Source organism: Typopeltis vanoorti, chromosome 1 (assembly GCF_054136105.1).
Source record: "Typopeltis vanoorti isolate ZY-2024b chromosome 1, IOZ_Tvanoo_1.0, whole genome shotgun sequence".
Classification (NCBI taxonomy): Eukaryota; Metazoa; Arthropoda; class Arachnida; order Uropygi; family Thelyphonidae; genus Typopeltis; species Typopeltis vanoorti.
This window is the reverse complement of record NC_143549.1, coordinates 122,410,547-122,427,996: the sequence shown is the minus strand read 5'-3', so window position 1 is coordinate 122,427,996 and position 17,450 is coordinate 122,410,547. Positions and strand designations below refer to the sequence as shown.

The 17,450-nt window shown below is 37.0% G+C and overlaps 1 protein-coding gene across 1 annotated transcript in view; it reads right to left on the bottom strand.

Annotated features, from left to right (window-relative positions):
• The window catches only part of LOC150110372 (dnaJ homolog subfamily C member 9), an 86,874-nt gene extending 85,524 nt beyond the window's left edge, over positions 1–1,350 (bottom strand). The window contains exon 1 of the mRNA XM_090393338.1: positions 1,194–1,350. Within this exon, the coding sequence (XP_090249464.1) occupies positions 1,194–1,284 (91 nt within the window). The 5' untranslated portion in view covers positions 1,285–1,350. The remainder of the gene's footprint in view (positions 1–1,193) is intronic.
• Between the last annotated feature and the right edge of the window lie 16,100 nt (positions 1,351–17,450).

The following is a 17,450-nucleotide window of genomic DNA, read 5'->3' as shown; positions in this document are numbered from 1 at the left end:
TCCCATACCTTATATCAAAGGCATCTCCGAACGTCTTTCTAAAATTATGAAGAAATACAATTTTGCCACTACTTACAAACCTATCAATCAAATTTACAACTTGTTACCTTCTCCTAAGGACAAACTCTCACCATTGATGTTGCCTTCCATTTATGAAATTCCATACTCATGCAAATTGTCTTACTTTGGACAGATAGGTAGGTCTGTTCAGAAACGCATCTCGGAACATCAAGACCGCATTTATCTTTTTAAACCTCAGAAATCTGGCCTCTCTCAACATGGAATTGAAAATCCAAACCATAGGATCCATTGGGAAAAGTCTAAACTTTTACATAGATCTTTATATAAACATAAACATTTATACAAACAAAGTTCTGAAGCCCTACTAAACAGACCAAACTTAAACTGCAACAACGTTCTTACTATTCCTAAAGTATGGGAAATTGTCATACAAAATTGTGTTAAATAATTAATTTTTTTTTTTCTTCTGTAACATGTTACGCACGTTTAATGAGATTCTAACTTTGTTATGTAATATAATGAGTTTAATAACTGTATGTTATTCCTATTATTGTTTTAAACTACTGTACTGATGATGTCCTAAGGTACTTAGGATGAAATATTTACAATTAAATAATTTTCACTGTGGTTAATACGTGTGTTTCTTTTAATTCTGAGAATTAAACTGTGGAGGAATCTGCAGTAAAACATCAGTGGACATACCCAGGACCCTACAGATTTAATTGCTGGGTAATGACTATTTCATGCAGGAAGGCAATGCTATATCTGAACTAAACCTGCAATTATTTTCTTTAATTGCAGCAAATCTAAAAATAAATAAACAAGGACACACTATACTGAATCAATTCCCAGAATGTCATCAACTGCATGCGTGTTTGATGAGTATATAAATTATTTTCCAGCAAATACTTTATTTTGATTAATGCCAACTGTTCAAGTCATTATTTTGCTACTCAATAAACGAAAAACTTGTATTTTGTGCTGCGTACAAACACTTTTTTAAACTCTTTACGTGCAAATTTGTGTATGTGTGCTAAATTATGCTATTTTCGATGTAGTCCTATTAACCGGATATATTTTAAAAAATCTATCAGCATAAAATAAGACGCATTTCACGAAATCAACAGGTACATTGTAACTTAATGTTTTTACAGTCAATTGTTAAAACTCACATTCCTGTTCTGTGCATGTTTTTGTTAGTTTTAAAACATCATACAGATTTCTTGCTCCAAAATACTTTTCGCAGCTTTCTAATAAACTCATTTTGAAAATTTAAAAACCACCCACGCACTCCAACAAAATTTACGCGCCGCAAGAGATGAACAACATTCTGACATAAATACCGCCTCACACAAGCATCACCTGGTGTTAAGACAACTTTTAGGAAGTAATCCAAAAACTATACATAATATTTACAAAATCTAGGTGGTAAAATAACCATAAGAGACTTAAGTATAAAGAGCTAATAAGCTCTTTATACTTAAGTCTTAATGGTTGCACCTGTTTGGGAAACTCGTTCGCAGAGTATATAAGTTCTTTTCGCTATACACTTTGGTATTAGGTCTAGCTACTCACTGATGAAGCCTCAAAAAAGGCTGAAACCGGTCTGGGTAGTGACCTCCCTCCATAATGTAATAACAGCATACATTTCCTAGGAAATGTGTTTTTACATTATGGAAAATACCTAAGAATAGTGATCTGAACTTCCCCCACCTTTGCAACGAGTCGTCCAGTATTGTACTACGTACTAGGGTCACTTGCATTGGCTAACGCTAGTGTCGCCGATACTTTATAGTTTTACTATATTCGGCAAGAAACTCTCTGATTCCTATCTTTGAGTTTCTTATTCGGTTTTAAAACTATAAAAAAAAAAAATCAGCTAACGCCTTTTTATTCCCGTATATACGGGAGTAGGCGAGGCCATTTAGCCCTATCTAACTTTTGGAGACTGAGTGGGCAGTTCAATCTCCACTGGTACCCAATCAGAGACTGATGGCCCAAGCCTATCACTAATTAAGCGGTACGCAGTGAAGAGAGACGGCTCAAATGTGCCGCCATCTCGTGGTGACTAACCCTAACACAATATATTTAATGTCTGAAATAATGTGGGTTCTACGGTCGATTTTCTTGAGTTTACAGGACGAAAAACCCGAGTTTCCGGGAGGAAAAACCTGCTTGCCCGTGCCAGAGATCGACTAACTCGGGAACCGGTCGAAAAAAGGCTTAGAAAAATTTCCTCTAGTCGCCGACTAGACTCGAAACCAAGACTTCCTTCGTGCGGCCTAGCGCGATGGTGTGCAAACGCCACATCCACTGAGCTACACAGGCTCCCCGTTTTCCTCTAGTCGGCGACTAGAATCGAATTCACGATGACTTCCTTCGGGCGGTCTAGCTCTGAGGAATGCAAACACCACTTCCATGAGCTACACAGGGATTTCAAACCAGTGACTAACAAAATAATCTTACTGAGAATAAAGGCAATATCCCGTGAATATCACACTTATACATAGAAATCACACCTAAAGTAGAAAAAAGATGGAAAGAGTAGGTAGCGGATTTATACAAGAAAGTTATAATACTGAACGAGGATTAGAAAGGAGAGAAATTGTTGAGGAACCTGTGAATATAAAAGTGAAATGATAGTGCAGAGCAATAAAACAAACAATGGAAAGAAAAATTTCCTGGAGTGGATGGAGTGTCATTGGAGTTCTCGAGTGCAACTCAGAAGGATGATGTGAATATATTAACTGGAATCAGTCAAGAGTTTGGAAGAAAATGTACTGACATAAAGCTTGAAAAACTCTAGTGTTCATCCTAATTCAAAAAAAAAAAAGCCTACTTCCAGAGATAATGTGAAATACATAACCACTGCTCTAATATCACAATGAAGTGATATTGGAAGTGAAAAAAAAAATTGACTCGTATGTGAATACAAAACCGCCAGAAGAAGCAGATATTTGGAGAGGTAGACGAAGTAGAGACTAGAGAGCAAACAAGATATCAAACAAAATCAGCCAACACCTTTTTATTCCCGCATAGGGAGTAGGCGAGGCCGTTTAGCCCTATCTAACTTTTTGGAGACTGAGTGGGCAGTTCAATCTCCACTGGCAGACAATCAGAGATAGCTGGCCCAAGGCTAACACTAATTACGTGGCATGCAGTGAAGAGAGACGGCTCAACAAGTGCCGCCATCTGGTGTTCCCTAACCCTAACATCCGTATTTAATGTCTGAAATAATGTGGGTTCTATGGTAGATTTTCTTGAGTTTACGGGACGAAAAACCATAGTTTCCAGGAGAAAAAACCCGCTTGCCCGTGCAAGAGATCGACTAACTCGGGAACCGGTCGAAAAAAGCTTAGAAAAATTACCTCTAGTCGACGACTAGATTCGAAACAAAGTCTTCCTTCGTGCGGTCAAACGCCGTGTTGTGCAAATGCCACATCCACTGAACTACATACGCTCAAGAGATATTGATTATGAAGAGCAGGGAATTTTCAAATAAAATATTCAACTGATTTATTAATTATAAGAAAGCATTTAGCTGTGTTGATAAAATACAATTAAAGGTAAGATAGTGAAATGTGTAGAGTGGAATCTGCAATTTTTTAAAAATATCTGATCCACACACGAAAGACCACGAGACTTTTACCACATTGGTGCCATGTGTGGGCAAGAAGAATAGAAGAAAGGGGGAATCTGTTCATATTTTGCTTGAACAACTGAGGGTTGCGCTCTTTGGGAAGGCAGAGTAGGGGAGACTGTTCCAAAGGACAGAAGTAAATGGGATGAAGGAGGTGGAGGCGATGAAGTTTGTAGGGTGAGTTTCAAGATGAATTGTAAAGGGGTGCTGGTTAGTAGTGGCTCTTATTTTAATGATTTTGGAGGAAAGTGGAGGAACAATAGTAGACATTCAGAAGAGCACTGTCCATGAAAGTATCTGTAGAACAGACAAGGCAGAAACTGAATTTGTGAGTAAGGGATTAAAGTGTGTATGTGAGCGAGGGATCATTAATTAGCCAGATTGCCATCTCTGGATCGAATCCAGCAAACTTACAGAGGATTTTAGTACCCCATTGGAATATTGCTTCCAAACATGGAAGCAATATTCCATGGCTGGACGGATTTGAGTTTTATATATAGTTATTAGCTGTGAGTATTGAAAAGTGTGAAGTGTCTTGTGCGAAAAGAACATCAAATTTTTTAGCAGCTGCGGAAGCTATATTTGAAATGTCGTTGTGCCAGGAAGGATCGGAGGTGCAGGTCTGTCCGAGTAGAGAAATCTGATCACGTTTGGACATCTCAGTATTACTGAAGGTACAGGGGAGGAATGTGATCTCTTTCTTGCGAGAGATCAGACAGGACAGAGATTTTGTGGCATTTAAGTTTACAAGACTGTCCTTGTCTCACTGGCATATAGCGAGGAGAGATCTGAGTTCAGGTCGCTGGTCATGGTAGATCTTGAGAATTCTAATACTCAAGCACTACAATGTTTGTCAACTGAAAAGGAGGAATGGAGCACACTGTCATCTACACAGCTATGGATAAGATTGGAAATTTGATAGAGCAGTTCATTTATATACAAGAAGAGAGTGCGTGGAATAACAGAACCCAGGAATAATCCTGCATTGGTGGGGAAATCTGACTAGAGTAAACCATCCATGAAAAGTAATGAGCGACCAGCGAGAAAGTTGGGATTTGTAGAATGAGGAAGGCAGACCATAGGATGTCAGTGTGTTAAGTAGGTCCCTATGCCAAACACAATGAAATGCCTTTGAAATCTCTCTGGTACCCACGAGAATTTCTTCAATTTCTAAATGGCTTGAGTCCAGAGGTGGGTGCTGAAAACAAGATCAGCTGTAGATCGCGAGTGGCAGAATCCATAGTGTAGGTTATTGATGACCTTCTCCATAATTTTAGAGAGAAAGGAAGTGTGAGCAATTGGACGGTTGTGCTTTGGTTCCTTTTATGACTTTTCTTTGGATCTGGACCTACTTCCAAGTTGTAGGAGTAGATGCCCATAGGATTGAAGGGGCGATAGAGGATAAGAATTAGTTTTGTGCCACATTTTTTTAACACAGCTGGTGGGATACCATCAGGAACAGATGCCTTATTAGTGTTCAGGTTAGTAAGGATTCGTCGGATTTGTTTTTTGTCGTAAGAGCATAGGAGACATGAAGGCAGCCATTCTTGGAAGAGTGTATGAACTTTTGTCCAGGTCATTTATGTATGAATTAGAAGAAAAAAGGTGATGCCATTTAGTTTCCCTTGGCATTAGGTGAGGTAACCACTGTGCTATTTGGTTGTGAGAGTGGTGGAAACCTGGTGGGCCGAAGTTGCACTCAATGGCTTTGGCAAGGGACCAGACGTACCTAGACGTACAGAACAGTTGCATTGGAAAAGATCATAAAAAATATCATTATTTTGTTTATGATCACACGGATATTTGTATTTTCATAAAAAAAACCTTCAACTAGCTCTTGAAGTTTGTTCCAAAACCTATTTCTTTTAAAATGTACTTCAACTATTTTAAAGATGTGCTCATGGCTTAGTGCGTTAAATTCTCTTTTGATATCTAAACTTACTGATAATCTACGAATTTGCAAATGGAAGTAGCATTGTTGTGTCCCTATCTATGATTATTAAACTTTCCTTTTCTCCTTTCAAGTGAATCTCTATATTTTCTTTAATCAAAACTTAGCTATGCACGAGATATTATAAAATTCAAATATTTAAGCTTTTTCTCCCCTTAGTGACCCTAATATTTATATTATACTGCACCTTTCAGGACGTTTAGTTTAAGATATATAATTCAAAACAAGGAGCAAAATACAAAAATATGTCTGGGCGTGACACTATTAAGCAGTCGTAACCCTTTATCTCGTAACTTAACACATTAATTTCCCGCGTGATTAGGTTCGTACGTTTTTCAAGTGGTGCGTTAGGCAGAACTTTCAGACAACTGTATTATTAGTGAACAAAAGTATATTTAAAATCTCAAACATGGAACAATTCAATTTCTATTACATAAAACACAATTCAATACTAAGAAAAAAATTACAAAATTACACAAGCAAAATACAAATATTAGGGCAATAGGGCAAGAGAGATAATAAGAAAAGAATTCAGAAATAATTAGAACATTTAATATAAGTATTCAAAAAATAACATCTTTACAGAATAACAGAAAATAAATTAAATTACATAAATATACTTGAAATTTTTTAAATTAAAATTTTAGAATTTTTGATTTCAAAAAAAAAAAAAAAAAAAAAATCAGCTAACGCCTTTTTATTCCCGTATACGGGAGTAGGAGAGGCCATTTAGCCCTATCTAACTTTTTTGGAGACTGAGTGGGCAGTTCAATCTCCACTGGTACCAATCGGAGATAGATGGCCCAAGGCTATCACTAATTAAGCGGTACACAGTGAAGAGAGACGGCTCAAATGTGCCGCCATCTCGTGGTCCCTAACCTTAACACAATATATTTAATGTCTGAAAATAATGTGGGTTCTACGGTCGATTTTCTTGAGTTTACGGGACGAAAAACCCGAGTTTCCGGGAGGAAAAACCCGCTTGCCCGTGCCAGAGATCGACTAACTCGGGAACCGGTCGAAAAAAGGCTTAGAAAAATTTCCTCTAGTCGGCGACTAGATTTGAACCACCAAATCCTTTCTTCGTGCGGTCAAGCGCTGTAGAGTGCAAACGCCACTTCTACTGAGCTACACAGCCTCAAATTTTAGAATTTTTGATTTCATATTCATAAAATTAGGAATAATGGTCTTAACGACTAATTCCGCACATATATCATTTTCAGTAGCTATTAACGCCAAACTAACAAGCCTTTTTTGTGACATACTTGTTCCTAAGTAGGTTTTAAATTAAAACCTACTTTTAATCAATTTCAACTTGGAAAAGGAACGTTCACCGCTCGCTACACTAACTGGTAAGGTTAATAGTATTCTTAAAGCAATTGAAAATTTAGGGAAAGAAAAATTTTTGGACACAATAAAATTAAAAATATCGAAAGGGTTTTGAATATTTAAATTATCCTTCCGAAAAATATCCGGAAAGCACATATAGTTCGTCATATAGTTCTATTGCATTTACGTTTTTATTGTCGCAGTCTTTCAAGAGAATCTCTAAATCGTCATAATTTTTACGTAAATCTTCGTTATTAATTTGTAGTAATCTATACAAGAAATTGAAATTATCATAATATGTTTTTAGTTGTTCAAAACGTTCTATTAACGAACACATTGCAATGTCTAGAAGTGTATAAAACACATTCACTCTAAATTTATCTTCTGGCGATTGTGCCGTTTCGTCTTGAAGCTCGTAGTCAAATTGTCGTGTCTTCTTTCGTTGTCGAACTTCCGTACCAGTTTTAAATTCTTGTTCTCCGTCCACTTCTTCACTCAGTTCTTTTGCCGTTTTAGAACTTCTTTAAAATTTGTGTCTGATCGATATAAGAATATTTTTAAGTTTTGGATAGATACTAAAGGAAGTGTAATGTTCATATTTTTGTCTTGAAGCATTTTACTCACAGGGTTTATTCTGTTAAGTAAATCATGCCCAGTTATAAGAGAGTAATTAACTTTGTAGTCCTTTATTTTAGCACATAATGATTTTCCTTATTAAAATTTCAAAAAGTGCATCGTAAATTTCTCCTAACTGATATCGTAGAGGGCGGACTGCATTACTTTTACTTTCCAATTGCGTATCTGATGGCTGTTTCAATGTTAATTTTTTTTTACAAAGTTTGAAAGGATTGCCAAACGTTTGTAAGAGAATGAAAAGAAATTGTATATTTCTTGAATAATTGCAGAGAAACTAATTGTATCTGCATTAACTTTGACTGCATCGTTAATGATTAAATTTAGAGTATGAGCAGCGCATGGCACGTAAAAAGCTAGAGGATTTTTGTTCATAAGCAAATTTTGGAGACAATATTTTTCCCCATTCGTATTTGCCCCATTGTCATACCCTTGACCTCACATGTCTTCAATGGGAATGTTCCATTTTTTCAGTTGTTCCATTATTGTTGCACATAAACCATGTCCTGTGGAATCTGATATATCAGGGGAAACCTAAAAAGTTTTCTCTGATCTTGACAATTCCATTGTCACAGGTAACAAAGCGAATAATAATGGCCATTTGTTCTGTTTTACTTACATCAGGTGTACAGTCTAAAATTATGGAAAAATATTTAGATTTTCGAATTGATAATAAAATTGTATCCCTGATTGCGTTACTTAAAGTTTCCAATATTTCATTTTGACTGTCTTTCCTCAAATAGTGTACTCTATTATTAATTTAATAAGCCGAAAGGCTATTTTACCGGCGAATATGTTAATAGAAAGGGGGATGGTAAATCCCTTTGTGTTTTAATAGCCGGGTACGAAACTTGGATCTAAATCCATAGAGTTTCATGACGAAAAAACTATCGGCAGGCCCTATTTTTCGCCGGTAAAATAGCCTTTCGGCTTATTAAATTAATAATTAACATTAAATATATGAGTACACCACTTTGGCAATTCGATAGTAGAGGTATGTAAGTTCATGTTCACTTAAAACCTTGATATTCCAGGTCTACCTACTCACTGATGAGACCTCAAAAAAGGTTGAAACCGGTCTGGATAGTTACCTCTTCTTATAATGTAAAACAGTATATATACATCTCTTAGGAGCTGGCTTTTACATTATGAGAGAATATTAAAGTTAGTGAGGGATCTTGCTCCACCTTTGCATGGAGTTTCCCTGGTGATGTACTACCCAAGTGATCATTTACACTTGGGCCTGCCGATAGTTTTTCGGCATGAAACTCTATGGATTTCGATCCGAGTTTCGTACCCGGCTATTAAAACACAAAGGGATTTACCATCCCCCTTTCTATTAGTGTACTCTATTGTTTCGTTGTAGGGTTCTTTCAACATGATTTTCTATAACGGGATCAAACTTCGCAAACAGTTCGACTAATTTTAAAAAATTGCCGTTATTCCTTTCATATAATTTATCAGATGATCCACGAAAAGCTAAATTTTGGCTACCAAGGAATTTTATAATTTCAATCAAGCGTTCTGAAACACCCATCCAATGTTTCTTTTCCATTGAGTCTCTCAATCAAAAGTAGTTTTGTTTTTTAAATTTTTATGAACTTCCTTCCATTTTAAGAAATTTTTCATGTAAGTTAAACTAGTCTCATGTATATGCAAAGTTGTACTTATATTTCTCCAATCGTTATAATCATCTACAAGACTACTTGATTCGGTAGGTGCGAAAGGTTTGCAACAAAAGCAAAAAACATAATTTAAAGTTTCGGAATAAATGAGCCATGTTCTTGGTACGAGGTCACCGTTTTCCATTTTTCTATTATAATACATGTCGCCAAATTTGCGACCATATGTATCTGTGGGATATATTATATTTTTCTTTTGAACAGGCCCCATTTCAATTAAAACAACTCGTAATTTTTCATCAATATTTCCCCGTTCACCTGGATCTTCTAAATTTACAGAGACTAACAATGTGTTAGTTTCGTGGTCAACTACAACTAAGTCTTCTCCTAACTGTTTTTCACTTAAATCATGCGTCTTGTTATCTTGTTCAATAGTTGCAATAGTACTTTCATGAAAACTGGATGATGTGCACGGTTCTTCAACTCTGATTTCTGATGTATCGAGTTGGTTATAATCTGCATCAGAATATTTTAATATTTTAACAAATTTATTAAGAGCCCCAGTTTGTTTCTTAACATCTGCTTCTTTCGTAGCATGACGCTTACGATTTTGTGCACCGGATAACTTTTCTTTTAATTTTTAATTCCATTTCTATTTTATACCCACAAGAAATTATTATACAATACGACACAGAGACAAAATAATAGCCCGCACTGCGCTACTGTCAGTACCCTACTGAGATGCGTACCATATGACTGGTTAACTAGCAACAAATGTTTTGTACGAAAATTCGTTTCTGCACATAAAAATCGCTCACCATTTCACTTTAGATAGACTGCAGTGGACACAACATTCTTCAGGCAAGCATTTAACCTGCTCTCGCTGGAAAATTTAAACAGCCGGCTGATCAAAGAGGCGGCAATATACAATTTTTTAAAATTTTTATTCATAGTATCCGACCTTATTTATTTTAATATTGATCATTATAAGAATTTATTGTTTTCATGATAAAAATTTTGTTTATTAAAAATGAACTTATGAACGGTGCCCCTGCGGCGACGCCCCCTTCGTACCGACGCCCGCATGCATCGCATGCCCGCTTCCTCCGGCCCTGGTTAAACTATCCTTTCACTATACCCATACATACATTTGACCTTTAAGACACTCTCATATGAGATACCATACGCATACATAAATCTCTAGCACATGAATGCTTATCAAATTATATAAACTAGTTTACTCTCATTCTACTCTGATTTGTACTCAAGTCCTAGTATATCTTCGACTGTCCAGTAATTAACAATGATTGCAACTATATGCGATTTCAATTGATACAAGATTTTACAGTAACTTTCTAGGACGAACCCTGGTTTTCACAATCTATACCTTTTGTGCTTGAATTAAGGACACACACACACACACACACACACACACACACACACACACACACACACACACACACACACACACACACACACACACACACACACACACACACACACACACACACACACACACACACACACAGGATCTTCTATTCTGTCACTATGGAACTCATGACGTGGGCACGAACTTCTGTATGGATTTTTTTTTCTTCGATACGAGGGAAAGAAAGGATAACTCCTACGCCGTCACTCAGGAAAACCCGTGTGTTACCTATACGAAAATTTCGTGAAGAAACTCTGAGAAAAAAAAGCCTTGTGTTTGTGTGTGTGTGTGGTGGTGGTGGTGGGGGGGGAATTCCTAACCCTTTTATCTGCATGTCTCCTATCGGCACCTTCTTCAGTTTCTTTTCTTCCTCCTCTCCCCTACTGGAGTCGATCTCATTCACCAATTAAAGTCGTGTTTTTTCTGCCCAAAACATGCTACGGTCCCTTGCACGCGACTCTCACGTGACGACGTCTCACTTCGGGAATTGACCTTGAGCGACCGTCATTTGTTTTAATCTATCCTCTATACTAAATTAATCCCCTTTTTAGAATTTATTTGAATATTTTAATCTTCTGTTTTCAAGTGGTAAACTAGCCTCTCACATACAAATTCTTGTCTCTAATCTTCTTTGTCTTACTTAACCAATTTTTTCCATATCCTTTTTTTTTTTTTTGTAATAAGAATCCCTTTATTATTATTTAGTTAAACAAACAATTTCTGCTAGAATTAATTTTCTTGGATGCAAGCATATTTTCTGTCTTTAAATATCTTGTATTAGCTACTTACATAAGATTTTATATTTTTATTTTCTTGTTACACCATGATAACCGAAAGTTTTACATTCTTGGTTATCAGGGTGTAACAGCATGTGGATTCATAGCATTAATAAAATGTAATCAGGACATCCAGTTAATTTACTTTCTTATGTAGTACTTGCAAGGCATAAAGAGTTAAAAGATGATATAGTGTTGGAAAACAAAGTATGCATATCGTGTATGGATCAACAAAACCTAAAGTAAAATACACATCATCTGTTACAATGAACATTGCCCCAGTAGTACTAGAGGATATAATGCTGGATGATGATTCAAGACTACATTGTAATTGGTCGATGAATTTAGAACTCTGGTAAAATTGGTGATTTGTATCTGTTTTATTGTGTTTTTCCCTTAGAAACGTAGTGTATAGTGTAGTTTTTCGTGTTTTTAGTGTTTTATAACATATTTTTTTATTAAGATATTGCAGTAATAAATATACGTAGGCTGTTCAATAAATAATAAGACTATATTTATACAGAAAACAGATTACCTTTAATAGTCATCATTTACATGGTATTTTTCGAAGTAACTACCGTGAGACTCGATGCATTTGTCCCATCGTTGCGTCTACTTCTTAAACACATGTGAGAGTCCGTTTTTTGAGAGTTCTTTTAAAACCGCCTCCGCAGCTTTTACACATGCTTTGTTGCTTTCGAAATGGCGGCCTCTTAGTGGTTTCTTGAACTGAGGAAACAGCCAGAAATCGCACGGTGCGATATCAGGACTGTATGGAGGGTGTGGTAGGATATCTGTGTTGTTCTTCTGCAAAACGTCCACTACACAACCAGCAATATGTGGGCTTGCATTATCGTAGTGCAATAAGAAGCCATTCTTCAGAATGGACGCTTCCTTTTGACGTGCTTGATGATAATCGCTGCTGTGTTGATCATTGTCTCTGTGATGGACGTTAAAGGTCTTCCCTCACGTTCAAGATCTTCCACATTTTGCCTTCCTTCCTTAAAAGTTTAATGCCAGCGAAAAACACTTGCCCTCGACATTGCTTAATCGTGGAAAGCATCGCGTATCATGTTATAAGTGTCCGATGCCGATTTTTGCAAACACAGACAAAATTTAATCTCATAACGCTGTTCCAAGGACGCTTCCATTTCGAAGACTGGTCGCGCCTCGTAGGCGCTCCGATGAGCACTTGCGTTTAGTCACGTGACACTCTGGCACATCAGCCCGTATACGTCATCTATCAACCTCTTTTGTTAATACAGACAGCAACATTTCTTTATTCCACAAAAATTAATATTGTGATGAGTGGTTTCGCCACAGTAAAATTAGTCTTATTACTTATTGAACAGCCGACGTAGAATAAAATGGCGCCAAAAGCGCATAAGAAAAAAAGGCATGCTAAGAAGAGAAGTGAAGTCGAGAACAAGAAGGCTTGCCCAAATAAGAAGGATATTCAAGATATTGAAGGAGGTTATTGAAAATGAATTAACCTCCAAAATAGCGAAATTAACACAAAGAATCAGAGAGAGAGAGAGAGAGAGAGAGAGACGACGCGGGAATTACAGAAAGTCGAGAAGCATATGAATGAATAGAGGGAAGAAAATAAAATTAAGTAGAAAAATAAGAAACAACAGAGCACGGAATCAGGTAAGTCAGAACATAATGAAAATCAGGTAAGTAACGTTGTTTGTAAAAAGAAAGATGTTATTGGTATGGTGACTCTATTTTAAAACATGCTGTTGATGAGTGGGTTATAACTTAGAGTTTTCCAGAAGCAAAAATTAAAAAGGAAAAGTAAAAGAGATCGTAACTATACTAACGACTTAACTAGTGATAAGTTCAGTATGAGAGAGTACATGAAAGGATTGTGGGAAGAGGTGAGAGTGAAAAGTGAAAAAGTGAAAATAGTAATTGCACTATCTACCAATAATTGACAGAACAATAGCAATTTACAATTGATACCAGAAGGAGAACCCAATATTGGGTATATCCAACTTTGGCTTTAATCACCTCCTCAACACTTTCAGTGAAACTTTCCACCAATGTATGCAGACATCAGGAATTTGTTTCCATTCCTTTATCAAAGCAGCATTGAGTTCAGCGATACATCGAGGACGTGCTGCTCTGGAGTAAAATTGCCACTACAATTCATCCCACAAATGTTCGATGAAGTTTAGATCAGGACTCTGCATAGGCTAGGGCAGTTATCTTTTCATACCATTCCATAACATCTACAGCTTTGTAGCATGGGGCATTATCGTCAGGATAGCAACAAAGGTACATTCCATAAAAATTCCACAGTGTAGGCAGCACCTGATTATCCAGAATATCAAGGTACTGAGCTGCCTTCATGGAACCATGGACAACGACCAGTGGTCCCACTCCCAATCAGCTGAATGCACCACATACCATTACTCCTCCACCATCAAACTTTACTGTGGGTACAACACACTGTGGTAACAAACGTTCAGCATGCTGCCTCCACACGCATACCCTGCCATCAGACTGAAAACAGGTGAACCTTGATTCATCGCTCCAGAGTACAATTTTCCATTAGTCAATTGTCCAGTTTACATGCTGTTTGCACCAGGCCAGATGAGCCGCCTTGTACGATTTTGTGATTTTCGGCTTGTGTGCCGCTGCTTTTCTGGAAACCCCGCAAAGTACAGTATTAGTGCTTACCATGGTGTTACTGGCTTTCTGGAACTTGTCAGGAATGGTCTTTACCGATTGCAGCCAGTTTTTTACTTGCCACTCATTTTAACACCCTCCTGTCCTTGTCAGTCATTTTCAGCAGCAGCCCTGACTGTTTTCCTGCACTAGTGATACCAGGACGTCTCCATTTGTTGACCACGTAGCCAACCGTTGATTTTGGATGCTCCAGTTGAGCAGCAATGGTACGTATGGACATGCAACCAATGTGATAGCCCAGGATGACACTTCTTTCGAAGTCACTGAGTTCACGTCGTGTTGTCATACCACATGTATTCAACTGCTACGATGAAATACTGCTTCCTCTACACCGGTTTTTATGTTATTAACAAACCTGGAATGTTCTGTGACTTCAAATAACAGGGATCTCCGGACAATTATTGGGAGTTAGCTTATATTTCTCGATATGATTAAAATGAATTAGAGGAAGGGCTATCATGGCAAAGAATTCGATACGTAGACTGTGTAGACGGTATGGATGCGAGCTTTTGGATGTGTAGAGTGAGTTTGAGAGAAGTTTGTAAAAAGGGATGGCCTACACTTGAATGCGTTTGGTATCATGAATCTTGAAAAACTAATAACTAGTATGAAACCCAACACGGAGAGCCAGGGAAAGTAAATTATAATGGGAGGAATAGTGAGAAAATAAGTAAGAGCGACTGTTATAGAATTATGCTAATGACAGGAAAGGGCATTATCATGGAAATGATTATGAGGAGAGACCAATTTCGACTTTGCGTTTGTCCGGTTCTGATCCATCCAACATGTACAAAGATGTCTACATGCACAAGACACTAGAGAAGAATAGAGATGTGCAGTTATCTAACTGTGTCATGCAGATGGCAGACAAGAGTATACAAAAGAACATGCAGATAGATCATTATCTACACAGCAATGTTAGGAATATCAGAAACAAAGGGGTAGAGATTGGTCAATATGTTGTAACCACAGAGTGTAGGCATTGGTGAGACCTGGCTATCAATAGACATACAAACTGGTATCCAGTGAAAAGAGTGCAATATTTTTAGGAAGGATAGACAGGATAGGAGAGCAGGGCATGCTGCTAATGATATCGGATAATTTGAGTCCAGTTAATGTTGTGGCCTATGGTTGTAGTACTAGTAAGAGCACATTAAATGTCTGCAAAAAGGATATTTGGATAATTAAAGTCTCCGTTTTACTATTTTCGCTTCGATCGTTTTTCTTTGGTGATGCATTTCTTCACCACTAGAAAACGATCCACCAGGGATGAAGAAATGCCACACCAAACAGATACGATGGACGCGAAAAGAGTAATCATAACGGAGACTTTTATCCAAATATTGATTTGGTATCGGTAAAATCTCATGAGAATAATGAAACCGAATTTATACAGTTGTTGCGAGACAACTTCCTCAGATAGCATGTGACAGAAGGAACTAGAGGTCAAAGAGTATTAGATTGGATTATAGTGTGAGAGGTTGTTTCATCTAAAGATGTAACTATTCTGCCTCTGGTTAGTAACAGTGATCATGAGGTACTCACTTGGGAAGTGACAGTTAATGGTTCCATTCAGAAAAGATTACATGCTGAACTATAAAGCAGGAAATTATGATCAACAGAAGAGTATACTGAATTCAGCGGAATAAATACATAAATAAATAAATAAATAAATAAGTGAATGGTATCGGTTGCTGGATATGAAGAATATCGACAATACATGGGAAGCATTTAAAAAATACTTAAATGATGCAATAATCAGTATCTCGGTATCTTTCCCGAGAGTTCGAAGAATAAATAGTAGGAATCAAATGGATGTTTAATCTTATTAATCATGAGAGTCCTAAGAAACGATTATGTGAAAGGAATTTCAGGTTGACAAAGCCCTTATATTTAACGTTCGATGCTAAATGCTTGCATGAAACTGGGTAATTTCTCCACAAAGCAACTACGAAAATTATACGCAGCAGTCTAGAAGAGTCAAGACTATTGGTACGGAAAGCAAAGTCTGAGTATGAAACGAAACTGGCCCTGCAAGCTAAAGACAACCTAAAAGAATTCTATCGATATGCTGCAAGTAAAAGAAATAATGAATATGAAAGAATAACTATTATGAATGAAGATGGTGTGAACGTGACAGATGCAGAAGAGGCTATTCAAATAATAAGTGTCCAGTTTGCTAAAAGCTATCAACCTGGTGTATACAACATTGAATTCACTGCTTCATCTTCACTGATTGATGAAACTCAGGTTTATAAAGGAGTTAGTAGAGCTGTTGCATAAACTGAATAAGAATTCAGCAATAGGGACTGATGGAATATCTGGAAGAATACCAAAATAATGTTTGCCTGAACTGTGCATTCCTTTGACCAGGCTTATTAATATGAGTCTCAGAACAGGGAAGATTTCGTTGGAATGAAAAGAATGTATGGTAATTCCATTGCACAAGGGTAGTGCAAAGGCCGATGTATCCAACTATCGGCAATCAGTATCTCTACAGTGGTGATGAAAATTTTGGAAAATTTTCTTAGGACTCGCTCAGGTTCAGAAATGGGTTCACAGTGAATCTCTACTTTGAAATGAACAGAACTAAGGGAAGGCCAGTTATGTTTTAGCAATTTCCTCACATTCTATAATAATGTTATCTAGACGGGATTGGATACATGATTATACTTTGGGATTTTTCTAACGCTTTTAACAGAATACAGCATGCAAGACTGTTGCATAAATTATAGAATATGGGTTTTGGTTATAAAATATCACTGTACATAAGAGGATGGCTGACTAACATATCAAAAAGTGGTATACAGGGGATGTGAATCTGCAAAATTTAACGAAACTAGTGGTTTACCACAAGATCAGTCCTCGGTCGACTGTTATTCAAGCTCTGCATTACGTTATTGGGAAGGATTTGATAAGTGACATACAGCTATTTGCTGATGATGCAAAGATAGGTAGAGGCAGTGGTGAGCTACGGAAATTTTAACAAAGGGCTCGCATCGTGAAGCAAAAAAAAAAAAAGGCCTAATTTAGTCCTTATAATACTTATATTGAGACTTTGTATAGCTTCTGACAGATATTAAAGATAGGATATCAATCATTAATGCTAGATCTTTTAAAAATTCCAAATGGAGAAGTAGGTTGACAAAGCTCTTATATTTAACGTTCGATGCAAAATGCTTGCATAAAAGTGGGTAATTTCTCCACAAAGCAAGAGCCGTTCGTAAACTGCAAGCTGCCCATCGTGGTCCAAACACACGGCCGATCTTTAAAATTTCGATACCAAGGTCTTTTGCAAATGTATTTCATTCTCTTTGATTTTTTTTTTTTTTGATGATTGATGATAAAAAGCATA